The sequence below is a fragment of the Dipodomys merriami genome, unplaced genomic scaffold, assembly GCF_024711535.1.
Source record: "Dipodomys merriami isolate MVZ:Mamm:240054 unplaced genomic scaffold, mDipMer1.0.p SCAF_10, whole genome shotgun sequence".
Lineage (NCBI taxonomy): Eukaryota > Metazoa > Chordata > Mammalia > Rodentia > Heteromyidae > Dipodomys > Dipodomys merriami.
In genome coordinates, this window is record NW_027202271.1 from 5,907,771 (window position 1) to 5,935,204 (window position 27,434).

The 27,434-nt window shown below is 39.9% G+C and overlaps 1 protein-coding gene across 1 annotated transcript in view; it reads right to left on the reverse strand.

Moving 5' to 3' along the window:
* Positions 1–27,434, reverse strand: part of Slc2a13 (solute carrier family 2 member 13) — a 349,959-nt gene that overhangs the window by 38,469 nt on the left and 284,056 nt on the right. Inside the window, exon 7 of the mRNA XM_070038876.1 lies at positions 19,005–19,130. Within this exon, the coding sequence (XP_069894977.1) occupies positions 19,005–19,130 (126 nt within the window). The remainder of the gene's footprint in view (positions 1–19,004; positions 19,131–27,434) is intronic.

Consider the following 27,434-nt stretch of genomic DNA (forward strand, 5'->3'; position numbering starts at 1 on the left):
ATTACAAAAGCATTTGAAATTAAGAGTTTCCAAGTTATTTTGAAGAGAGTCACTTTTAGAAATTGTTTTAAACTGCTACATCTTGGGTTGTTCTACATTAAAAAATTTCAATTTTGGGCAATTTGTGGAACGAGTGATTTCTTAACTAATTCCTCTATGTCACACTGGCAAAGTCTGTAAGCTAGAACTCCCATCTCCCTAGAGAATGAACATTGCTCATGAATATTCTTTTCAGTCTTCTCTGCACTGTTACCTATTTTGATGATCTTAGAGTTAAATGAACATAAGATATGGAGTCTAGGTCAGGACTTTCAAACACAATCAGCCAGTGTGAGATAGACTGTGTTGCTGGTGTTTTAATGGCATTGCTTTAATTCATCGAAGAAACTTCATGAATTATTCACAGCTTCCTTACTTTAAAATTAAAAACTAGTTTATACTTTTTCCAGATAGTAAAATGGAAATATCTATTCCATTAGGAAAAAAAAACCTAAGAGGAGAGCGGGCATGGTAACTCCAGCCTGCAATCCCAGCTCTGTTAGAGGCAGACATTGGGAGGATCATGATTCGAGGCTAGCCTAGTAAAAAAAGTTAGTGAGACCTTCTCTCCTCCCGCCCCTCAACAAATAAGCTAGGTGTGGTGATATGCACATAAGATCCTAGTTACAAGAATGGAGGCCTTAGGAGGATCAGCAAGGTCTTTTTTGGGGGGGTGAGTTGGGGGGGGTTGTCGGTTGTGGGCCTGAACTCTGGGCCTGGGCACTGTCCCTCAGCTCTTCAGCTCAAGGTTAGTCCTCTACCACTTGAGCCACAGTGCCACTTCCAGCTTTTTCTGCTTATGTGGTGCTGAAGAATCGAACCCAGGGCCTCATGCATGCAAGGCAAGCACTCTACCACTGAGCCACCTTCCCAGCCCATCAGCAAGGTCTTGAGCCAACACAACCAACAACAACTAAATCACATGAGCCTACTCGAAGTTCTAACAACTGAAGCAAAAAGGGATAGGGGGTGTGGTCAAGTGGGAGAAGGACCTGAGTTCAATTCCCAGTACAACAACAACAAAAAAGAGAAAAACATAAGAAGGTTTTTTTGTGTGTGTGACCAAACATACTGTCATAAAATAAACTCTTCTTTGCTTAGCAGGAATGTTACTAGAGATAAAACTCCCAGCCTTTTCACTTTAGTTATTTTTCAGAGAGGATCTTATATTTTTGCCCAAGACTAGCCTTGACCATGATTCTCCTACTTATGCCTTCCATGTAACTGGGATTATAGTCATGTGCAACTACATTGGGCTTATTGGCTGAGATAGGGTCTACTTTTTGCTAGAATGGGCCTTGACCTGCCATCCTCCTGATATACACCTCTGAAGTGGTGGGATTACAAGTGTCAGACACCAGGCCTGAATTTTATGAAATTTAATTAAAATGACTGAGATGACAATGATTGTAAATTTAGGAATATTTTTGTAGGAAAAATGAGCTCTCATATTAAAATATTGCATGTATAAGAAAAAAATGTTTGCAATAAAAATTAAAATAAAAAAATTTCTGTACAAACATTTTCTTTCTTTCTTTCTTTTTTTCTTGGTCGTGGGGCTTGAACTCTGGTCCTAGACACTGTCTCTCAGCTCTTCAGCTGAAGGCAAGTGCTCTACCACTTGAGCCACAGCACCACTTCCACTTTTTTTGTACAAACATTTTAGTGGACAGACACCTCCACTTCTAGGTCCCAAGTAGATACATATTTAATTTTCCCATCGAAATAAAATTCCTGAACAATTCTTAAGAGTTTATTCTCAGTTCTCCATTATCTATTCCACCAGGAAGGAGACCCTTCCAGATGTTCATATGACTCTACCATTTTGTCCTTCCAGTTTATAGGAAATGATATTTCATTGTGATTTTAATTTACATGTTCCTGGTGGTAATGATGAATATTTTCATACACATATTTTCTATTGCTGTATCTTTTTTGTGAAAAGTCTGTTTGTTTTTTTCTCAGTTAAAAATTGGATTACATCATTTATTTTATCATTTTATTTTTTGTGGGTAGTGGGGCTTGAACTCTGGGCCTGGGTGCTGTCCCTCAACTCATCAGCTCAAGGCTAGCACTCTACTACTTGAGCCATACCACCACTTCCGGTTTTCTGGTGGTTAATTGGAGATAAGAGTCTCATGGACTTTCCTGCCTGGGCTGGCTTTGAACCACGATCCTCAGATCTCAGCCTCCTGAGTAACTAGGATTTTTTTGGGGGGGGGTCGGTGTGGGGCTTGAACTCTGGGCCTGGGTGCTGTCCCTCAGCTCTTCAGCTCAAGGCAAGTGCTCTACCACCTGAGCAACAGCGCCACCTCCAGTTTTCTGGTGGTTAATTGGAGATAAGAGTGTTATGAACTTTCCTGTCTGGGCTGGCTTTGAACTGTGATCTTCAGATCTCAGCCTCCTGAGTAGCTAGGATTACAGGCATGAGCCACTGGCACCTGGCTTACATCATTTATTTTTAATGAATATTCATTGTATATCTATTTGGACATGTGAAATGCATAAGTAAACATAGTATTTTTCTCAAATAAGAAAGAAAATTTTAATTTTGCATATATTACTTAGATATTCAAATCTGAATGTTTTATCCAGCTAAAGACAAAAGCATAAAATAGACTGTGGAACTGAGATTTATCGGTAGGATTTTTTAAAAAAAATCAAGTATACAAATTATTTTCAAATTTTTTCCATTTTAGTCTGTCACCAATTCTGTCTGATAAGAAGTTCTAGTGTTACTTTTCTCCTGAGGTGAAATCTAGAAACTGGTGGGAGACATGAAACCAAGTTTTCTGTGTCTTTCTGCTATGCCAGAGCTAATCTGTCCATTGATTTCAGACTTTCTGAAAAGAAAGGTCCTGAAAGTGGCCCTGTGGCTCAAAGTAGAATAGTTCTAACCTTGAGAAAGGTCCTGAATTCCATGTATGCAAATAAGTTAGAAACAAAAAGGAGCTGAGAGAAGGCACAGAAAATGGTGACATGTGCAGCATGCCATTATGTTCTGTTTTATTGTTAACTAATGCCATGTCCAGAACACATTTTACGTGAGAACCTGACAGATTCTTTGGTGAAAACACTAGATAACTGGTGAGCTGGACTATTTTTTTTCCTTATTACTATTCTTTTCAGCAATATTCCTGTGTTGGGTTTTCTATGCTAGACAGTCCACTTTGCCCTTGAGAGTTTTTCTAGCTTGGGCACATTTACAGGCAAACATAGCCACACATAGTGTAAGAAAATAAGGATTTGATTATGTATAATGAACTAACTAGAGAGCATCTCTACTTACAGACATGCATGAAAGATTAGAGTATTTTGAAGCACACAGTGAGCAGTGACTTCAGATACACTAGCCACAATGAAACGACTCTCACATTTCTAGTCTGGGGAAAAATAACTGCAATTTTAGTTGTTAGGTTTTAACACAGTCCAGCATTCTATAAAACAGAGCTATTGTTAACTAGACATAGAAAACAAAACTTGGAGAAACAGATTAATTTGTTACAAGTTTCAGAGTCAGTTGGTGCTAATATGAACCTTGGGTCTCTGACATACTTTCCCTTCTGTTTGAACAGGCATTGTGTTCAATAGTTTTTAGATGTTCTAGTCTCACTCAGCTATTGTGTAGCTCTACAAAATAGGATTTTGTTCACAAAATCCTGGTGGTGACATAAAAACCCACAAGGCACATACTCACATGGACAGTTAAATTCCTTCTGAGGTAGTTTCCCTATTGCTTTATTTCTGTTGAGTTGGGGTTTATGGATTTGGTCCCTGTTTTATTGGCTTGGCTCTCTAGCCCATGTATTGGTATGTTAAGAACAAGGTATTAAATTTTCTAGTAAATATATTTGTTTTTACCTCACAGAGGGGTTGAAGAATGAGAAAAGAGATGGTGAGTTAAGATTGTCCAGAAATATCAATGATGCCTAATAAGAACTTACGAAATGGCTCTAAGTCTGGCCCCTGGTGCTAAAGAACGGGCCGTCAGGAAATGCTACTAAGGAGGTGGAAGAACCTTTTAGAAGATGGGAGGCAGAGGCCTAATGGATCATCTTTATGTCACTGGGTGTCTTCGAAAGGGAGAGTGGGACCTCACCCTCTCCCTCTCCTTTACTTCTTGGTCATGGTAAGCAGATCTGGCTGCACAACACGTTATATCTACCATGATGTGTCATCATGGACCTAGTGCAACGGAGCCAACCAATCATGGACTGAAAGCTTTAAAACTGTGAGCCCAAATAAACCTTTTCTCTTTTTAAGCCAATCTGCATAATACTTGTTACATTGGCAGAAAAACAGAACTATTTAGCTACTTTTAGAATGCAAGAGAGATGTCATGTCAATCTTACAAATAAACCACTAGATGAAAATACAGATAACATACAGATTAAAATACACCTGTCCTCTCATGGGTGCCTTGGCCAGAACCCCTCACCATTCACTTTCCTTGTTCTTAGCTCTTGAAGGCCTGGGGTAGAAGCAAAGCTCTCCTTAATGCAGAATTCTAAACATTACTGTTTTTAAGAGCTTAAATAACTTTAAGAGAAAAAATGCAGTTCTGTGTGTTGGTGGCTCACACCTATAGGCCTACCCACTCAGGAGGCTGAGATCTGAGGATCGTGGCTCAATGCCATCCCAGGCAGGAAAGCCTGTGAGACTCTTATCTCCAATTAACCACTTAAAAACTGGAAGTGGAAGCCGGGTGCCGGTGGCTCATGCCTGTAATCCTAGCTACTCAGGAGGCTGAGATGTGAGGATTGTGGTTCAAAGCCAGCTTGGGCAGGAAAGTCCACGAGACTCTTATCTCCAATAAACCACTAGAAAACCAGAAGTGATGCTGTGGCTCATGTGGTAGAGCACTTGCCTTGAACTGAAGAGCTCAGAGTCAGTCAGACCTAGAGTTCAAGCCTCACGACTGACCAAAAAACCAAAATAAAACAGAACACAAAAAAAAACTGGAAGTGGAGCTATGGCTCAAAATGATACAGCATTAGCCTTGAGCAAAACAAACTCAGGGATAGCACCCTGAGTTCAGGCCTCATGACTGACAAAAAATAAAATATATATATATAATATATCAGTCAAGTATAGTGGCTTATGTCTGTAATCCTAGCTACTTGGTTGGCAAAAACTGAGGGACCATAGTTTGAGATCAACCTAGGCAAAAAAGCTTAAGAGACTCCATCCGGATAAAAGCTATTGTGGCAACGGGGAAAGGCACAAATAACAGAATTATAGTCCATGCTGCCTGAGGCATGGACTGTTACTATATAAAAATAACTATGCAAAAGTGGATTGGTGGAGTAGCTTCAGTGGTAGGGAGCCTGTTCAGCAACCATGGAACCCCAGTACTGTCTGTCTGTCTGTCTGTCTGTGAAGAGGGATGGGGGAAAGGGAGAAAGGGGAGAGGGATGGAAGGAGTTAGGCGGGAGGGAGAGAATGAGAGTGTGAGAGAGACAAAGAGAGGAAGACAGGGAGGGAGGGAGAAAGGAGGGAGAGAGAGAGACAGAGAGAGAAAGAATACTAGCAGTCAAAAGTCTATATAGAGGATGCTGGAAGTGTCTGGATCTGGTATTTTGAGACCTCTGTAACCAGGCCCTCTAGCCTAGGACACTGGAAACACACTCACAGGAAAAAAAAATCAATGAATAAAGGGTTGGGAGGGATGGGGGAGAATGATGAAAGGAGTGACATTGATCAAAATGCATTCTATACATAAATGCTTTGTTGGATGGGAATTCCTTTGTACAATTACTTAAAGATAATTTAAAAATTCAGTGAAAAACAAAAATAATACATGTTTCTATATATCTTGTTAATTTCTATTTAGAAGATGAAAGTGATAGTATAAATCAAGAATTACTTGCCAATATACTCATTGCTACCAAAGTATTAGCTAGGATGCTGTATATATGCATGAAGAACTTGTAAGAAAGTAGAGGTATGGCTCAATTGGTAAAGTGAAAAAGCCAACTGAGAGACTGAGGCTCAGGTTTCAAGCCCTGGTATGGAAACACACATGCATGTGTACTCACAAATGCACATGCGCACACATGAACTTTTAAAAAATTTAATCAATTTTTTTTGGGGGGGTCAGGTCATGGGGCCTGAACTTTGGGCCTGGGCGCTGTCCCTCAGCTCTTCAGCTCAAGGCTAGCGCTCTACCACTTGAGCCACAGCGCCACTTCCGGCTTTTTTCTTTTTGCTTATATGGTGCTGAGGAATTGAACCCAGGGCCTCATGCATGCAAGGCAAGCGCTCTACCACTGAGCCACCTTCCCAGCCCCCCCCAATTTAATTTATTTTTTTAATATATATTTTTTATTGTAAAGATACTGTATAGAGGGGTTACAGTTACATGAACAAGGTAATGCTCCTATGGAGCATTGTTACACACTCCTTTATTTTTTCCCTACTATCCCTCTACCCCTCCCCCTCAGGCAAAGTTGTAAAGTTCTTTTTCAACATAGTGTCTTGTACATCTCATTGTTACAATGGGTCATCCTGTATCCCTATTTCAGCCTTTTGCTATTTCCCTTCTCCCCAAATTAGAAAAATGTATATAACAAGATGCAGGACACCAGAATCAAATACAGAGACAACAGGGGTTGTACCATAAAGGAAGAACATACAAAGAAACCAAAAAAAAATCACACAGTACATTATAAGTACATTAAAAAGAACAACAGCAAAGATAAAACCTCTTGTGTCCCTATCGCTTAGCATCAGATTATATGGTCATAACTTTTGACCTCTTCTGCTTATCCTAGACATGTACTAGTTATTGCAAATAAGGGAAACCATGGGACCTATGTTTCCTTGGGCCTGGCTTGCTTCACTTAATATAATTTTTTCCAAGTCTTTCCATTTCCTAACAAATTGGGTGATATCATTCTTTCTGATGGAGGCACAAAATTCCATTGTGTGTGTGTATGTGTGTGTGTGTGTATCACATTTTCTTGATCCATTCATTTACTGAGGGGCATCTGGGTTGGTTCCATATCTTAGCTATGATGAATAATGCTGTGATAAACATAGTTGTGCTGGTAGCTTTAGTATGGCCTTGTTTGTGAGCGTTTGGCTAAATGCCCAAAAGTGGGATTGCTGGGTCATAAGGGAGCTCTATGTGGAGTCTTTTGAGGAACCTTCACACTGCTTTCCAAAGTGGTTGAACAGGTTTACACTCCCACCAACAATGCAATAGGGTTCCCTTTTGACACATCCCCTCCAGCATCTAATGTTATTAGATTTCTTGATTATACCTATTCTAAGTGGAGTGAGGTAGAACCTCAATTTTTTTTTCTTCTTCTTTTTTTTTAATTGTGAAAATACCATACAGAGGGGTTACAATTACATGGGCAAGATAAAGAGTACATTTCTTATCAAGCATTGTTGCCTCCTCCTTTGTTTCCCCTTCCCATCCCTTCCCATCTCCCCCCCCACCATACCCCTCCCCCCCCAAAGTTGTAAAGTTCGTTTTTTGACATCACGATTTGTACATCTCATTGTTGCAATGGGTCCACCTGTATCCCTATTTAAACGATTTGTTTTTTCCCTTCACTTCCACAAATTATACCAACATCAAATACAGTGTAAGCAGGGGTTATTATACCGTGGGGGAGGGACATACAAAGCAACAAATAAATCATCTTATAAATATATTAGAAACAATTGCATGAAAGCAAAAACATTTGAATACTTATCTTGGGGTTTATTTGCATTTCTTTTATGGCCACAGAAGTTAAGCATTTCTTCATGTGTCTATTGGCCATTCTTCATTTCCTTTTCAGAGAAGTCTCTCTTTAAGTCTTTAGCCCAATTATTATTCGGGCAGTTGTTTCTTTGAGGATTTGTTGTTGGGGGATTTAGTTTTTTGAGTTCCAGGTATATTTCAGATATGAGACCCTTGTCTGTTGTATGGCTATTAAAGATCTTCTCCCAATCTGTGGGCTTTCTATTGATCTTGCTAGCTATGTCCTTTGCCATGCAGAAGCTCTGCAGTTTCATGCAATCCCATTTGCCCAACCTTTCTTTGATTTGTTGTATTTCTTTATTAAGAAAATTTCAGCCTGTGCCAAGGAGCCCTAGAGTTTCTCCTATTCTTTCCTGCAGTTTTCAGGGTGTGTGCTTTGATTTTGAGGTCTTTCATCCATTTGGAGTTGATTCTGGTGTAAGGTAATATATGGGGATTTAGCTTTAATTTTCTACAGGCACATGAACTTTTAATATCTCAGCAGTGAAGGGTATGTGCTGGACAATGAGGTCTTTGCTTAGTGCTCCTAAATATAGTTTCTGCGCTAAAACAAGTACATATCTGTGCTTTGCAATCACTTTGAAATTCTTTTCCAAGAATGTCTTCTGTTTTAGTTGAACAACATCAAATTAAAAAACAAAAACAAGCTCTCCTATTCATCTTGGTTCTAAGCAAAGCCTGTCATCCATACCTGATGAGTAATTACAATGTGCGTAGGGGGGGGTCATCCAAATGACAGACAAGTATGGTTTGACAGGACAGATGTAGACAAGCTTCAGACAAGGCCCAACTGTAAGATGTGAACTTCACTCTGCATGCTCTGTCCTTGACCTCTCCACTCTTCTGAGTAGAATTCTAAATTGCTTGTTTCTTACACCAGATAATTTAAAAGCAACAAAGGTCTGCTTGATCATGCCCTTTCCAAAAGCGCTGAGTTAAAGCCAACAAGGTGACTTACTATTGTCAATCATAGTTTTCCCTTGCTCTCAACAGAAACAAAACAATATACTGAAACCAGGTTTCCACCTCTAATGATTCAAAAGCTTTCAATGAATTCATTTATTTCCCTGAGCTTCTTTTGCTCAACGCTAGCACTCTACCACTTAAGCCACTTCCAGCTTTTTCTTTTTTAAAAATTTTTATTGTGAAAATACTGTACAGAGGGGTTACAATTACATGGGCAAGATAATGAGTACATTTCTTATCAAGCATTGTAGCCTCCTCCTTTGTTTACCCTTCTCATCCCTTCCCAGCCTCCCCCTTCCCCTTTCCCCCACCCAATCCTCCCCCCCCCCCCGACCAAAGTTGTAAAGTTCGTTTTCAACATGACAATTTGTACTTCTCATTGTTGCAACGGGTCCACCTATATCATTATTTAAACGACGTGTTTTTCCCCTTCCCCTCCACAAATTATCCCGACATCAAATACAGTGAAAGCAGGGGTTATACTGTGGGGGAGGGACATACAAAGCAACAAAGAAATCATCTTATAAATGTGTTAGAAACAAATGCATGAAAGAGAAAAAAACATTTGAATACATATCTTAGGGTTCATTTTCCTAACATCACCTTATCTGACCTTTTCTGCTTGACTCAGACATATACTAGTTATTGCAAATAAAGGAAACCATGGGACCTATGTTTCTTTGGGCCTGGCTTACTTCACTTAATATAATTTTTTCCAAGTCTTTCTATTTCCTAACAAATGGGGCAATGTCATTCTTTCTGATGGAGGCATAGAATTCCATTGTGTATAAATACCACATTTTCTTGATCCATTCATCTACTGAGGGGCATCTGGGTTGGTTCCATATCTTAGCTATGGTAAATAATGCTGCAATAAACATAGTTGTGCTGGTAGCTTTAGTGTGGTCCTGTTTGTAAGCATTTGGGTAGATGCCCAAAAGTGGGATTGCTGGGTCATAGGGGAGCTCTATGTGGAGTCTTTTGAGGAACCTCCATACGCTTTCCAAAGTGGTTGAACGAGTTTACATTCCCACCAACAACGAAGTAACGTTCCCTTCTGTCCACATCCCCTCCAGCATCTGTTGTTGTTAGAGTTCTTGATTTTTGCCATTCTAACTGGGGTGAGGTGGTATCTCAATGTTGTTTTGATTTGCATTTCATTTATGGCTAGGGAGGTTGAGCATTTCTTCATGTGTCTATTGGCCATCCTTCTTTCTTCAGAGAAGTTTCTCTTTTAAGTCTTTCGCCCACTTATTTATTGGGCAGTTGTTTCTTTGAGGATTTGTTGTTGGGGGATTTCATTTTTTGAGTTCCAAGTATATTTTAGATATGAGACCCTTGTCCGTTGTATGGCTAGTGAAAATCTTCTCCCAATCCGTGGGCTTTTTATTGATCTTGCTAGCTATGTCGTTTGCCATGCAGAAGCTCTGCAGCTTCATGCAATCTCATTTGTCCAACCTTTCTTTGATTTGTTGTGTTTCCGGGTCTCTATTAAGAAAATTTCGGCCTGCGCCAAGGAGACCTAGGGTTTCTCCTATTCCATCTTGTAATGTTTTCAGAGTGTCTGCTTTGACTCCAAGGTCTTTGATCCATTTGGAGTTGATTCTGGTGTAGGGTGATAGATAAGGATCTAGCTTTAGTTTTCTACAAGTAGTTAACCAGTTTTGCCAGCACCATTTACTGAAGAGGCTGTCTTTCTTCCATTCTATTTTTTTAGCTCCCTTATCGAAGATTAGATGGCTATAGGTCTGTAGGTTCATAGCTTTTTCTGTTTATCTATTACTGATGAACTGAACTGAGGGCTTCACGCTAGGCAAGCACTCTACCTCTAAGCCATATTCCCAGCCTGATTCAAAAGCTTTAGTGAATGGGATTCCATGTGTCACACATGCAGTCTCATTTTAATCCTTCAATAAGGTTGTAATCAAGAGTAAAAGGAGTATTTGCCAATTACCTTCATGAGCTAAACTTAAGAGCCGATAAAACAAATGAATGGTTTATAAATGTTTTTGGAATTTGGAGAAGTTTACCTCAATTTGTTGTAGAAAGGCAAAAGGGGGCTGCTGTTGATGGGGCGATTCAACATTATTTTAAAGTGCTTTTAAAATATGGAAATATATATACATAAATTTGTTAATACATATGGTCTATGTCCAATGTGGGAAATGCTCTCCCCATATTTTGTCATAAACTTAAATTTTTTTAACTTCTAAAGTTTGTATCAGGAGGTTACAATTTAGCCTATGCATCTAATTGTCCACTACTTCCTGTTCAGTTACCTGGCCATCATCCTCCCCATTTCCTCTGTCCCTAGTCTCATTTCACACTTTTCTACTTCCTCTATCACATATGCATGTTGGGTATTTTGGCTTTATTTGGTCCTTATTCCCTTTTCCATTCATCCATCCCCTGACAGTACCCTTTGCACCCCACCCCGCCAATTTCTTACTCCCATAAACTTTGAGTTTCTGCAAAGAAGCTCTGGGACAGCACCCAGGTCCTGAGTTCAAGCTCCAGGACCAGCACATAATAATAATAATTTCAAAGTATCCATGTTGCTATGATCTCTGAGATTATAAATTTTTAGGGGCTACTATCTACCCCTCCTTCCATCTCCTTCCATCTCCTTCCTCCCTCCTTCCCTCTCCCTCTCTTCCTTCCTTCCTTCCTTCCTTCCTTCCTTCCTTCCTTCCTTCCTTCCTTCCTTCCTTCCTTCCTTTCCTTCCTCCCTCCTTTTCTCCCTCCCTCTTTCCCTCTTTCCCTCTTTTCACACTTCCCTCCCTCCCTAACTCCTTCTCTCCTCTTTCCCTTCCTTCCTTTTCTTCTTTGCCAGTACCATGTTTTCAGCTTAGGGCTTTGAGATTACTCAGCTTACTTATTTATTCGGGGGGGGGGGTGTTATCAATTAAGCCATAAATTCCAGTCCGGCTTTTTGCTGATTATTTTTGAGATGAGTTAGACTTTTCTGCCTGGGACATCCCTGAACTATAATTGTCTAGGTCTCAGCCTTCTGAGTAACTATGATTACAGGCAAGCCACTGGCACCCAGCTTTTAAAATAACACTTTTAATACCAGGCAGCACAATGTCAATTTTCAATGTTACAAAACTACTTCAGAAAATAATATTTCTGAGTGTAAATGTCATACCAATGCAAACAGAGTTTACATTCTGTTATAAAATCCAGCCTAACCAATAATTAAACATAGACGAGCTTGTTTTTGTGGTTTAAGGATACTTCCATGTTCTTTTACAGTAGAACCCCGTTTCCCTTGCCATAGATTATATAGAAGTAATAAAAGCACTTAAATTCCAGTGGGATTTAGAAAGCCTAGGCTTAAGTTCTTGCTCATGGTACAGGTTTATATGAGATCAGTTAAGATTCTGCTACACATTTTCTATTTTGGGACAAAGCCAACTTTATCTTAGAGTGAATAAAAAGAATGTGGAAAATCCTGGCTTAAAACCCAGAGCCTTAAAGCTGGGGTTCAGAAATGACACACACTGGCTCTATTCTTATCACCTAGGCAAGAGCAAGTCACCTGGAGAAGACTGAATGAAACTGGCAAATCCAATCCTTCTGCACAGAGTGACAGCAGACATCCTGAAAATAATACAATCAACCACACCTCCCAGGAATGGGGGAAAGGTACATTAAAAATGGGATTATGCCGGGTGCTGGTGGCTCATGCCTATAATCCTAGCTACTCAAGAGGCTGAGATCTGAGAATTGAGGTTCATAGCCAGCATGGGCAGGAAAAGTCTGTGAGACTCTTATCTCCAATTAACCACCAGAAAATTGGAAGTGGCACTGTGGGTCAAGTGGTAGAGCGCTGGCGTTGACCCGAAGTGCTCAGGGACAGCGCCCAGGCCCAGGGTTCAAGGCCCCACGACTGACAAAAAAAAAAAAAACAAAAAAAAAGGATGAAAACGAATGCTATTCATGCCTACTCAATGTTTTCTGTTCAGGTGTTAAAACTATGCTAGTATCAAATGACCTTTTCTTTTAGCTTTTAGGTGGCTAATTGGAGATAAGAGTCTTAAACTGTGCTTGAACTGTGATCCTCACATCTCAACCTCCTGAGTACCTAGAATTACAGGCTTCAGTTACCAGTACCTGGCACAATTTTCTTCCTTTTATATTCAGAATATATAAGAAAACTATGGCTTCTCTTTACCTGACTTATGTAACTGTAGCCCCTCTGTATATCATCTTTATACCAACAATAAAAATATTAAAGAATACAACAACCATGGCTTTCTAGGTGAATAAGACCCTACCCATGTCCAGGCATCACATGACATCATTCACCTAAACCAATGCCGTGTGACTCTGACACCTATGAAATACAGCCACAAAAACCTAGGTAACTTCCTAACTAGGGCTGTAAAAGATGTGATCCAAACTCAGATTTGCAGTGTCAGATCCAGCCACCTATCTGCCTTCCTCTTGTTCCTGTTCTTCCGCTCTTCTCTCTTTTTGATGAATTCTCAGCTGCCCAGGTTTCATCTCTGCTGCTTAGTTGCATCCATGTTTGAGAATCCAAGGTTCACCACTGTTGGCATTCTATTTAAGAGTCACATGCATTTCAAGCTTTGCTGCTTGTCCTACTAACAAAATGACTATTTACTCTCTTCTTTAATTTCTCTTCTCTGCCAGTACTGGGTTTGAATCCAGATCTTTGTACTTGCATAGCTTTTTATGGTTGCTACTCTACCACTTGAGCAGTGCCTCTAGCCTCAGGTTTTGCTAGTTATTGTAGAAATGGATTCTCATAAAATTTTCTGCCCATGCTGGCTTTGAATCATGGACCTCTAGCTTTCAACCTCCTGAGCAGCTAGGAGGAGACTGTTCCACTTAGTGCCCAGCTTCTTTAATCTTCTTTAGTAAGAAATAACACAAAGACTACATTTTAAAAGTATAAGTAGAGAAACATGGGTTGAATGGAAGTAGAAGTTTTAGTCAAACATGAAAGGTAGTTAGATGTACTATTAGTATTACTAATAAGATAAAACTTATAAAGTGCTCTTTTTATTACAATGAAATACCAACTGAGAACTTGGATAAATTGATATAGAGAGAAATAAATTGCCCAAACTATGTTTTGATTTTCTTTTTTTGGGGGGAAGGGCAGTCCTGGGGCTTGAACTCAAGGCCTGAGTATTGTCCCTGAGGGCACTCTATCACTTTAAGCCACAGTGCCACTTCTGGCTTTTTCTGTTTATGTGGTACTGAGGAATCAAACCCAGGGTTTCATGCATACTAGGCAAACACTCTGCTACTAAACCACATTCCCAGCCCTATGTTTTGATTTTCTAATTTGTACCCTCTGCAACATAACTAGTAGAGTCTTTAATACAGACAACAGTTAAATCCAAGGGAGTCTAGGTTTCTGTACTTGAAAAAAAATAATCCAGGCTGGGTACCAGTGACTCAACATACAATAATATAAGACTTTAATACTGATATAGAATACTAATAAATATCCTAGTAAGTTAAGGAATGAATGATGTTTGAATGAGCTTCTCTAACAGCTATTTTTCCCCTTTGGCTCAGTCCACATTAAAGACAAGTCATGAACAACTATATGATGCTCAGGTTATTCTGGCATTGTTTCAAAGTCAGACAGTAGAAGCAGACTGGGGACACGAGACAGAGCAGCCAGGGCTCCCAGGACTGTGTGTGGAGATTTTCACTTCAGATGATGCTCAAAGCTTGGGCAATTATTCTCCCCTTTGCTACACCCTGTCTTGCACAGTGGGGGCTTAGCATACTCATCAGGGTCAGTTTTGCACCAAGGCTTTGTGTACATGTGTGTGCGTGCGCGCACACGTGTGTGTGCATGCACGCACACACACATGCGCTAGTATTGAAGCTTGTACTTAGAACCTGGGCACTGTCTCTCTGCATTCTACCACTTGAGCCACAACCTGTTTTTTGCTAATTAATTGGAGATAGAGTCTCATCAGGGACTTTTCTGCCCAGGCTTCTTCAAGCCACAATTCTCCAATCTCAACCTCCTAATTAACTAGGATTACAGGTGTGAGCCACCACTGCCTGGCATTTTTGCCAAGGTTTCTGAGAGCTCCATCTGTGCTGAGGTGGTTTTGTCTCCTGGGAGCTTCTGGACCAGGTAGTGTCCAAGTGACATGGGTGTTAACCCTGCACACTGCTTGAGCATCATTAATCTCATAGCCAGAATGTATCTCTTACAGTATGCCACATAAGGGTAGCATTAGAGAACAAGAAGCAATACAATAAGTATTGTTTTCTTTAAGGAAAAATTGACCTGTGATGTGGGCACAGTCGAGATGGAAAAGAAGGAAGTCAGTCTTAGGTAGAGGCCTAAGAGGCAAAAGGGTACTGTGGGTATGCAGATAGTGGTTTGAACTGATTAGAATCTATGTGACTGGAGGAAAAATATAGAGAACACAGACTCTGCTTCTCACAGCCCAGCCAACAGAATGCTCAGAACAATGAATTGCCAAACAGGGAATTTATCCAGCTATTTTAGGGTTTCTAATTACAGAGCTAACAGGCCACATTAGAGGAAACAAATACTGAACCAGCACATTAAGAAAGTGTCCCTCAGTAGCAGTATTTTTAGGCAGGAGGTTTGAAGTCTCAAGTTAGAGTATCTAATGGTTTTGAGTATATATGGAGAGCTAGGAGGTATGGAGGTGGATGACCAGACACAGATAGATTAAAAAATGTTCTAATGTATTTATGTATTAGGAAATGTTTATTGTAATCTATAAAGTATAGGATGGACAAATCTAAGAAGAAAAGAAAAACTCACTCTGGAACATTACATTATAGCAGCTATTTTCAGAGATGCTCTTACCTTGTCTTTATTAAACGAGCATATTTGTGTTATATAACCAACAATTATATTATTGCTCCTTTTCCAGGAGAGGAATCCAGACTGTCCCAGGGCCACTTATGAAGTAAGAAAAGCTCAATTTGTAATGATCTTGTTATAAAATATTCATCCTTCTATTACTTAACTGTTGGTGCTCTTGAAAAGATGGACTTCCTGGCCGTTTGTATGAGGAAGCCACTCCAGATACCACCGTCCTCATCCATAAAATGGGGACACTTCACAGGGGTTCCAAGTTGACTCTAGAAAAGCTATCCTCTTTCTATAAAGTGGTCCAGGGAGCATGATTCCTAGTGTTCTTTGGTAATTTGAAAGATCTCTCCTTTCTGTGGCATATATTCATCGTAAATAGTTGGTCTCCATTTTTTTCCCCCTTCTTGGTCAATATTTTTAGAGGCTTCTACATTCTCTAAGAGAAGCAGCTTTGTGTTTTGATCCTTCCATTTCTTCATTATCCCCCTCACCCCCAACTCCACGCTCACCTTTAGGTGTTTCTACCCTCTATCTACTCTGCAGGCATACATTAACTTCTGATTCTAAATTTTTTTTTTTTCTGTTGGTCTTGGGGCCTGAACTCTGGGCATCTTTTTAGCTCAAGGCTAGCACTCTACCACTTGAGCCACAGTGCACTTCCAGCTTTTTCTGCTTATGTGGTACTGAGGAATCGAATTCAGGGCCTCATGCATGCAAGGCAAGCACTCTACCACTGAGCCACCCTCCCAACCCTGATTCTAAATTCTGTGGACTCATCTAGCTGTTTATTTTGACATCTTGTTTCTCACTGATTTGTTTTCACTTAGTTTTTGTTAGACATGACATAACATTCTTGTCTCTTTCACTTATTTTGTGAATGCAGATTGTCTAGGTATTCATTTGCTCTCATTTGTCACATGTAGTAGACTTTGCACATTAATTAATTGGTTTAGTTTATACTTTTGGACTGTCTGCCCATATTTATCAAGAGATGCTTTCTGCTGGGTGTGGTAGCACATGCTATAATTCTCAGGAGGCTGAGGCAGTAGGAGGAGCTCAGGTTTAAGGCCAGTCTGGGCTACAAAGGGAGTTCATGTCTAACAAAAACTAACTGAAAACAAAAATGGTGCTTTCGATGGGAATCCCATGCATCCTGGGTTCTGACAATTCTGTTTATTTCTGAGGTGCATCTATGGATGTCTCTAGCTTAGGACCCACCATTCACTCACTCACTTATTCATTCATGAAACAGTCTTGCTATGCTGATCAGGCTGGTCCTGAACTTCTGGGTTCATGTAATTCTCCAGTCTCTACCTTTTGAGTAGATGAACCTACAGGCATATGTTACTGCACCCAACTCTGCTTATTTATTTTCAACATTGTTTTTTACTTGTGATTCCACTATATGAAGGCAGTATGCAATGGGAACCTCACAGCAAAAGCTCCTAGTCTTCCTCTTTAGGGTAGATAGAATTTCAGTTGTGATCTCTGGAGAATAGCAAAAATCAGTGGTGTTCTCAGCCTAGCTTGATCAAGTAAAGCTTGACTTGTCCCTATTCCAGAGCCTGGGTATCACTTGATTGCAGGAGAGGAAAGGCTTGGTGCATTATTTCTCTGGCACTGACACCCTAGACTTATGCTAAATACCTGTGCCCTCTTCTGATCATCCCAGGATCACAGGTAAGATAACTTATCTCTTTCACTGTTACTCTTGAGGATTTCTCTCTAATTCCACCATGCCTTAAACCTGAATTTGTGTGTGTGTGTGTGTGTGTGTGTGTGTGTGTGTGTGTGTGTGTCAGTCTGTGTGTCTGTGTCTGTGTGGCATGTCAGATGTGCAGGGGATAATTGGAAGGAATTGGCTTTCCTACCACCTCTGTTTAGTGGCTCCATCTCCTAAATGTTTATAACTGTAAACTAGGACATCCAGAATATTAAGAAATTAACTGATAATTAAAAGAGCTGATGAGCTCTTTAAAATGAATTCTTTTATGTGTGCAGTTTAAGTACTATATCCTTGTGATTACTATATTTCCTATGCAGTCTGGATGTATACTTAAGTAAAATAAAATTTGCTTCCATATCTTTGGATTAATTTCCTAAAAAAGTGATTGGTGATAAAACCTAGTGATTCATATCAATGTAGCACACTCTGAAGCTCCTAGAAGACATAAGTCCCTGACTTGGTGCACACAGCATTTTGAGTACTAGGAGGTAGACAGGATCAGAGTGTATTAGAGTCTCTCATGGGAATTTAAATCACAAAAGGTTAAAGCCATTGTAAATAATATCTAGGTATTTTAGGTATGAATATTAGTTTATAAATTTACTATGTACAAATATTTCATTTATGTGTTCACAGTAAACATGTCTAGACTGAGGACATGGCTTAAGTGGTAGTGTGGCTACCTAGCAAGTATGAGAGCCTGAGTTCAAACCCTAGTACTGCACAATGAAACAACTCAACATATTCTGCCAGGGACAAAAGCTTATGGCCTCTGGATAGGTTGCATGCCCATATGTAGGAACTTTTATTCTTATTTTCCTTATTTTCATTGACTGTCAGAACTCAGTTCTATGAAAGAATTAACAGGGACTTTAACTTACTTTTACTTTGCAATTGATTTTTACTGAAGTCCAGAAAACTACAGTTGGAAATCATAGGGTAAATGGGTCAATGGAGGTATTATCTCAGCAATCTTTAAGAACATCTTCCTAAAACTAAAGATCCTAACTTCTAAAGCTGGCTGGGTATGAAAAGTCAGTGGTAGGGCAGTTGCTAGCCCTGCCAACACCTCAAAATAAACTCCTCTTGCTTTGCAGGCACAGTTGGCTCTGGAATCTAGATCTCCAGAGGTCCATGCCTGAGGGCACACAGTTGCCAACACCTTAGACTCACTTGTTATACCTGAATATGCTGCTAGGTAATGTGGTGGTGAATATCACTTTAAAAGGCACCGGTGGCTTATGTCTGTAATCCTGCTTAGTCAGGAGCTACAGGATCACTGCTCAAAGCCACCCTAGACAGAAAAGTCCAAGAGATTCTATCTCCACAATAACCAGCAAAAAGCATATCTCAAGGAGTAGAGCTGTTAACAGTAGGTGAGAAGGGAGATGGGAGAAAGACATCAATAGAGGGGTTATTCTGATTTAAATATAATATATGCATGTGTATAAGAGCATGATGAATTGCCTTGGTACAGCTAATATACACTAAACAGATGAATGACAAGCATAGTAGGCTCTGTATAGAGAGTAGCCATTATCAGTACTTGCAGAAAAATAAAAAGAAAAAAAAACCGTATCTTCAAACTGTACACTGAAAACTTAAATATGTACCTCATTTTGAAATTGTATGATATGTTTTCACTGTGAGCAATAGTGACATACCTGCCCCAGGCAGCCTGGTTGGTAGATGCTTTGTTAACTGGAATGCAGGAAGAGTCAATGACAGCTGATTTGTTCATCTTGTAGCAGAAACCGCAGTCTGGATCCAGCATACATTCATTACAGTAACTGAAAAATGAAAAGCATCCAGTCAGGTTGGTGGAGTCAATTGATTTTCAGAATATCCTAGATTCCAGGTGTTTCCCTACACTTCCAACTCCAGGTTCCAGTACGCTTGGGGCCTCAGGGCTAGTTTTGGCCAAGGCAAGTACTATGTGTGAAGCCAGGTGACAGCTGGCTGATCCTCCCCTCCCTCCCTCTCCTGGATGTAGCAATGTTGAAAGCTATTTTGAGGAGGGGGGCTAGGACTCATAAAACTCTCAGTTGATCTAGAGCATAAAAAATTGCTTTCCTACACCACATATAGAGATTCAGTACCAGCCTCAACTGGTTCCTAACTGCATTGAAAGCACTTGTTTCTTGTAATTTTAAGTTTCACGTACCATCTAATTTAAAACCTGGAAATGTCCCCTCTCCATAGACAGATAACACACACACACACACACACACACACACACACACACACACACACACACACACACAGAGACAGACAGACAGACGCACACACACACACACATAAACACACAAATACACACCCTGAAAGGGCAAATTCAAGCAATGAAAAAAAAAAGCCTCAAGAAGCATTTAAAAATCATATACCTTGCTCATGTAATTGTAACCCCTCTGTAGGGTATTTTCACAATAAAAAAACTTATTTAAAAAAAGCATATTCACAAATATGGCTATTGCTAACATCCTGAGAGCCATTTGCACCTTTAACAGAGAGTACCACATGCTTTTCTTAATTAAAAAAATACAAGCCCAGTGCCAGTGGCTCATACCTGTAATCCTAGCTACTGAGATCTGAAGATTGCAGCTCAAAGCCAGTTCATCTGTGAGAATCTTATCTCCAATTATTACCAAAAGAAGTCGCAAGTAGAGCTGTTGCTCAAGTGGTAAAGGACTAGCCTTGAAAAAAAAAAACTCTCAGGGACAGTGCCTAAGCCCTCAAGTTCTAGCCCCAGAACAGGCACAAAAAAACCAAATAGCAATTATACTCAATGTAAAATACATAAAAATTCAACTGTGTAACTTGAGGGGTAGGCATGGAGGGGGGAAATGGAGGAGAATAATAGAAGGGGTGATACTGATCAAGATGCACTGAACTTATAACCTGTGCTTTGGAACTGTAACCTCTTTGTACAAGCCCAGTACAAGCCCTTAATAATGAAGTTTTTAAAAACTGGGTTTAAGGCAAAAAGGCTATCATCCTCTAAGTTCATCTGGCTGGATCTAATTTAGTGCTCACTTGACAGAAAGCTTTCCCTGCCAGACCCTATAACATGCTTACACACTTAAGTTTCTTGTGGTCAGGGTACAATGTCTGAGACAATGGAGAGAGTGGAGTAAGATGAAGCCTCTATTCTTGGTAGGTAAAAGCAGGAATGAGAAACAGGTGTACTAGTAAATAATGCAAATGCAATAGATATGAACTGTGGAAAGCAAACAGGCCTATTTACTTTGACTGAAAGAACTGGGATTCTCAGAGGTGAAATTTGAACTAAACCAGGAGAGAAATTTACCATAAAGGGAGAGAGGGAAGGACACTGCAGAGAACTACTTATTTTGTTACCAAACACCAGTCAGCACAGAATTCGTAATGAACCACCCTACACAAGGAATTACATTATGAAGCATGAGATACCTGAAAACAGGCAAGTCATCCTGAAGACATGAAGGACTGTATGTCCAAATTCTCAGAGTCAAAATAACCTCCTTTGATTCATTTAAAATTAGATCATTTTAGCCTCCTCTAGTAAACATTTCATTGATAAACACTTACTCGATTTTTGAATGTGACTTCAGACCTAGGCAAAAAGTATTACGAAAGGTCTTTAAAAACACCATTAAAATGCCTATATGCTTTATGGGAGAAGATTCAGTGATATAACATTGTCCACCTTAGTGATAAGCTTATAATAGAAAAAAACTGAATGCACTGGAAGTGAGGTCTCTGCAGTTAGGCTCATTTGGAAAGGAAGCTCATTTGCATTACTGTTGTTTAACTATTCCAATGAAAGGAAGGTTGGATCTATTATAATGGCTTAAAAGATATTTACTTAGAAATGATCAAATTGGTTCTAAACTCTTTCTATGAAAGTACATAGTTTCTATCCACGTCTAAAAAGCGTGATAATAAAGGCTAATAGTTAATGAGACCTTACTGCACACACATGCCAGACACATGTCCATGTGTCTGTCACTCATCCTCTGTCCATCCTCTGTCACTCATCCAAGTCTAACCTCAAATTCTCCTGGTTTGGCTTGTTTATTAAATTACTGCCCAGGGGCCCACTTTGAACTGACTCTAAAGAAAATGATTTCCCTGCCCCTCGCAGAGCTGACATTACACCTCTCCTGGTCATTACAGGTTAAATGACCTCTCTGTTGGCTCACTGGCCCTTGTGTTTTTACCCTTTCTTTAGCATTTTCCTTGTCAGACTATTGATCATGGCTGATCATTTCAAAAGCAGAGAGCTCCCTGAATTTATATTATTCTATCCCTAACTCTATACCAAATAAAAACATTTGTATTTTTCTGTGTCTTCACACACAGAACCACATGAAGCTGAAGAAGTTCCCATAAGAATTCATAATTAGCTAATGAGATGCACATGACACTATGTTGAAAATGAACTTTACAACTTTGGGTGAGGGGGCAGAGGAGTTGGGGGTGGGTGGGGAGGGAGGGGATGGTAGGGGAAAAACAAAGGAGGGGGTAACAATGCTCGAGAGGAAATGTACTCATTACCTTACCATGTAACTGTAACCCCTCTGTACAGTATCTTTACAATTATATAAAGAATTCATAATTACTGTTAAGTGTGGCAATGCATCCCTGTAATCCTAGCACTTGGGAGGATGAGGAAAAGGGGTGTTGAGTCCAGCCTGAGCTGTATACAGTAAGACCCTGCCTCAAAAAAAATGCATTACCACTCTCAAATGGACCCTCAACAAACCTAACATTTTTGGTATCTGGTTGTTACTTGTCCATAGGACTAACTAATCATTCTACCTAAACATGATTTCAGCTCTTTATTTTCTTAAAGGTTCCAATGCTCCATCTTCCTGAACTTGAATTCCAGGTTTATAGAAAAGGTCAAAGACAGCACCAGCAAACTTTGTTGGCTTCTCTTTGTTTCAACCTCCTCTCTTGCTCTTTGGGTATAAAATTTTAGATCATGGAATCTGTTCTCCCTCTCCCTTACTTTCCATTCTTGGAGTAAACATCTATTTTTTTTTTTTTTTTGGGTCCGGTCGTGGGGCCTGAACTCTGGGCCTGGGCGCTGTCCCTCAGCTCTTCAGCTCAAGGCTAGTGCTCTACCACTTGAGCCACAGCGCCACTCCAGCTTTTTTCTTTTTGCTTATGTGGTGCTGAGGAATTGAACCCAGGGCCTCATGCATGCAAGGCAAGCGCTCTATCACTGAGCCACCTTCCCAGCCCCATAAACATCTATTTTTGGATAATCATTGTCAGTGGTTTGACAAATGAGTACAGGTTAGGCTGTAAGGACAGGGCTATAAGCGTTCTGTGACCCAAAAGCAGGCAAAGAAATAGCTGCTCATGGTAAAGGGTGGGCAGAGAAGAGACAAAGTAGGGGGAGGGAGGAGAGAGGGAAACAGAAAGACAGAGGGTGTGAAAAGAGGAAAGGGAAGGGAGAAGGAAGGAGGAAAGGAGAGAGGAAAAGAAGAAGAGGGAAGAAAGTCAAAAAGAAGGGAGAAGAAAAGGATAAGGAGAGGAAAAATGAGAAAGGAAAATGGGGAGAAAAAGGGAGATGAAGGGAGGGAGAATAGGAGAAATTATTCAGAATACTGGCTGATAATTGCAGAAAGTGTGATATATTTACTTAGTCCCCCTCTAACACATTTAAGAATTACCTTTAGTTTTACAAAGGAGTTTCAATTCAGCATATCAGTTTATAAATAGAACACAGCTTGATTAAACTCACCCCTTCCCTCATTTTCCTCCATTTCTCCCAGCCCCACCCATCCCCCTCAAGCTACCTGGTTACATTTTCACATATGTACATTGAATTTTATGACTGTATTCACCCTTGGTTCCTACAGAGCGTGGTTCATGTATTGCCACAGAAACACATAAGCCACCCATCCTAACATCGAGTTACAATGACAAGCTGACTTCCCTTAAGGACAGGTTTTCTATTTGGGCCTCCTTTCCATTCCATCTCAGACTTGTGCCATTTTTTGCCTTATCTTTCTCTTATATATCCAGTGTCTCCAGGTAGAAGGTTAAGTCACTGCTAATCTTTTTTTTTTTGGGTCTGGTCATGGGACCTGAACTCTGGGTCTGGGTGCTGTCCCTCAGTTCTTCAGCTCAAGGCTAGCGCTCTACCACTTGAGCCACAGCACCACTTCCAGCTTTTTTCTTTTTGCTTATGTGGTGCTGAGGAATCAAACCCAGGGCCTCATGCATGCAAGGCAAGCGCTCTACCACTGAGCCGACCTTCCCAGTCCATGCTAATCTTTTTATTTTTATTTTTGCCAGTCCTGGGGCTGGAACTCAGGGACCAGGCATTGTCCCTGAGCTTTTTGCTCAAGGCTAGCACTCCACCACTTGAACCATAGCACCACTTCCGGCTTTTTCTGTTTATATGGTACTGAGGAATCGAATCTAGGGCTTCATGCATGCAAGGAAAGCACTCTACCACTAAGCCACATTCCCAGCCCTGATCTTCTTTTGAAATGTAATGCTAAAAAGCTATGTATTTCCCTTTAGGAACTTCTTTGTCTGTGTCCTGTATCTACATGCTATGTCTTTATCTACATCTTGTATCTGCAAGCCTCAAAATATTCCCCCCCCACATACCTTTTTTTTTGCCAGTCTTGGGGCTTGAACTCTAGGCCTGGGCACTGTCCCTGAGCTTCTTTGATCAAGGCTAGTACTCTACCACTTAAGCCACAGTGCTACTTCCAACTTTTCTACATATATGGTACTGAGGAATCGAACCCAGGGCTTCATGCATGAGAGGCAAGCACTCTACCACTAAGCTACATTCCCAGCCTTCTTTTTTTAAAATATATTTTTTTATTGTTATTGTAAAGATGATGTAAAGCATGGTTATAGTTACATAAGTCAGGTAATGAGTACATTTCTTTTTGAACAGTGTCACCTCTTCCCTTTTTTTCACTCATGTTTTCTCTCCTGATCCCCCTACCCTACAAGTTATATAGTTCATTTTCAACGTAGTGTCTAGTGAGTATCACTGCTACATTTGTTCAACCTTTGTCCCTCCATTTCCATGCTGCCCCTTACCCTACGCAAAATAGATAAACTTACATACAAAAGGTACAGGAATAAAAAACAGAGACACAGGAGAAAACAAACAAAAAACCAAAAAGCAAAGTAACAAAAACCCTCATTTCCATTTCTTGGAGTTTATTTTGATAAACATCATTTTATATGATCATATGCACATAACTATTGAGCCTTTGTGATCCTCTCCTAAGCATATCCTTTGGTCTCACTGAATGTTTAGAGTCCGGTATAATTGATCATATCCAAGTGTAATTTTTTTACTTTTACCATCTAGTATATTTCCTTATGGATTTATAGGCACATTCTAGCTCCCACCAATGAGGGAAACCACGCAATCTATGTTTCTTTGGGTGTGGCTGGCTTCACTTAATATAATTTTTTCCAAGTCTTTCATTTCCTTACAAATAGTGCAATATCATTCTTTCTGATGGAGGCATAGAATTTCATTGTGTATATATACCACATTTTCTTGATCCGTTCATCCACTGAGGGCATCTGGGTTGATTGTATATCTTGGCAAGGGTAAGCAATGCTGCAATGAACACTTCAAAGTATTTTCTCAAAGTATCCACTCATCTCAAAGTATTTTCGAATTGCTCCCATTTCTTCTTTGACTTGTTGGCCATTTAGGAGTGTGTCATTTTCACTTATTTGTGATTTCCCCAAATTTCTGTTAGTAATATCTAATTTTACTCTATTGTGACATAAGAATCTAGTAAGCTTGCCTTATTCTGTATATTTATTAACAAAAAAATAGAATATCTAAAACAAACCTTTTAAATACCTGAGCCTGCATTATGAAACCCTCAATCAGTCCTACCTTACCATTATTTGTGTTCAAATCATTCTGTGATCTGCTATTTCCTTGGTCTTAAGAAAGTGGTGTCCAAGGGCTGGGAAGGTGGCTCAGTGGTAGAGCGCTTGCCTTGCATGCCTCAGGCCCTGGGTTCGATTCCTCAGCACCACATAAGCAAAAAGAAAAAAGTCAGAAGTGGTGCTGTGGCTCAAGTGGTAGAGCGCTAGCCTTGAGCTGAAGAGCTGAGGAACAGCGCCCAGACCCAGAGTTCAGGCCCCACGACCGGACTCAAAAAAAAAAAAAAAAAAAGTGGTGTCCCAAAATCAAGGTACATATTATGTGCACTTTGAATTGGGAAGGTAATCCATAATGTGCTCAATGTGTGATAAAATGGAAATTTTAGATTTGTTGACAAGTAACATATCTTTAGCATAAGTTGGGCAGCATTATGGGGAAAATGAATCAAGCATCCTCAGTATTTGAGATGAAAACCATAAATATCTAGTTTGGTGGACAATATTAAGGTATACAACAGTAAATTTTGTGACAGTAACATACTTGTAGTTCCAAGGTATAGATGATCAGAGCTACTGAATGCACACTATAGGCAAAGTTAATAATTGCACAGTTCTGAATTCTATGCTTCCTGAGCATATAGGGATTTTCCTTACTGGTGATATCTCCTTTGAACCAAATACCCACTCATTGCAAGGATCTACTGTGGTATGTTTCTTGTTTTAAATTCTTTTACATTTACTGCAAAAGGTTTGGCTATGGCTTAGTACATGTTTTGTCCTTCAGTGTTTCTTGTGTGCTTGAGGAGGATATATATTTTGCTGTTGTCAGGTGGAATGCTCTACAGATTTCTACTAGACCAACATGGTTTTGCAGTCAGTATACAATGTTAAGGCAACTTAGCCTCTTAGTATTTATTTTTGGTGTATGTGTGTGTGTGTGTAGATTAAATTCAAACCAGTCCTCATATGTGTTAGACAATTGCTACCACTTGAGCCAATCCCCAGCTCTTCTGATTTGTATTTTGTGTTAGGGGTAGAGTTTTATTAACTTTGCTTGGATTGTCTTAGACTTATTATCTTCCTGTCAGTGGGATTATGGTGACTCTGTAGTCACTACTATATATCTATATCTATGTCTATATATCAAACTATATATATATATATATACATATATATATATATAGTTTGCAAGAGACTACTAATAGAAGACTAGTTTGTAAGAGACTTAATCTTAGCTTAACTTCATCTACATACTGTAAACTGTAATAATCTGTAACAAGGATTTACAAACTTCAGCTTTTTTTTTGAGTCCGGTCGTGGGGCCTGAACTCGGCCTGGGCGCTGTCCCTCAGCTCTTCAGCTCAAGGCTAGCACTCTACCACTTGAGCCACAGCGCCACTTCCGGCTTTTTTCTTATGTGGTGCTGAGGAATCGAACCCAGGGCCTCGAGCATGCAAGGCAAGTGCTCTACCACTGAGCCACCTTCCCAGCCCAAACTTCAGCTTTTGAGAAGAAAAAAACCACACTATGATTTTTGTAGATAATGTTTATAGAATATACTGTGCCACTTTGTTTACTTTTGTCTCTGACTAGTTTTATGGTTCAAAGGAAGAAGTACTGTAATAGAAAACATGACCTGCAAACCTAAAGATGTTTACTAGTTAGCCCTTCATAAAAAAAGTTTGCTAATCTGGATCTAGAGTACAGAGTTTTTACTCCTTACTTTTAAATTCCCTTATTGTTTACTCTGAAAATAACTCTCGACTACTTTATAGAGACCTTCAATGTTCCTTTTCTGTCTAATACTCTCAATGCTCCTTTGTCTCTGAAACTTTTATAATATATTCCTTTAAGGACTCCAGATGCTTTCTGTCTAAGTTTTAGGTTTCTAACAACCCCCCCGCTTTTTTTTTTTTTTTGCTGGTATTAGGGCTTGAACAGGCCTTCTGCCCCCTTTTTTTTTTTTTTTTTGGTTGTTGTTCAAGGCTGATGTTCTATCATTTGAGCTACAGTTCCACTTCTCGTTTTTAACTGGTCTCTCAGATTTGTCTAGGCTGGCCTTGAACCTCAATCCTCCTATCTCAGCCTGTAGAGTGGCTAGGACTGTAGGTATTTTGCCACCAAAGCTTGGCTTTACTTAGATTCTTCCATTAGAGTCACTACAACTTTTTTTTTTTTTTTTGGTCGGCCCTGGGGCTTGAAATCTGGGCTTGGGTGCTGTC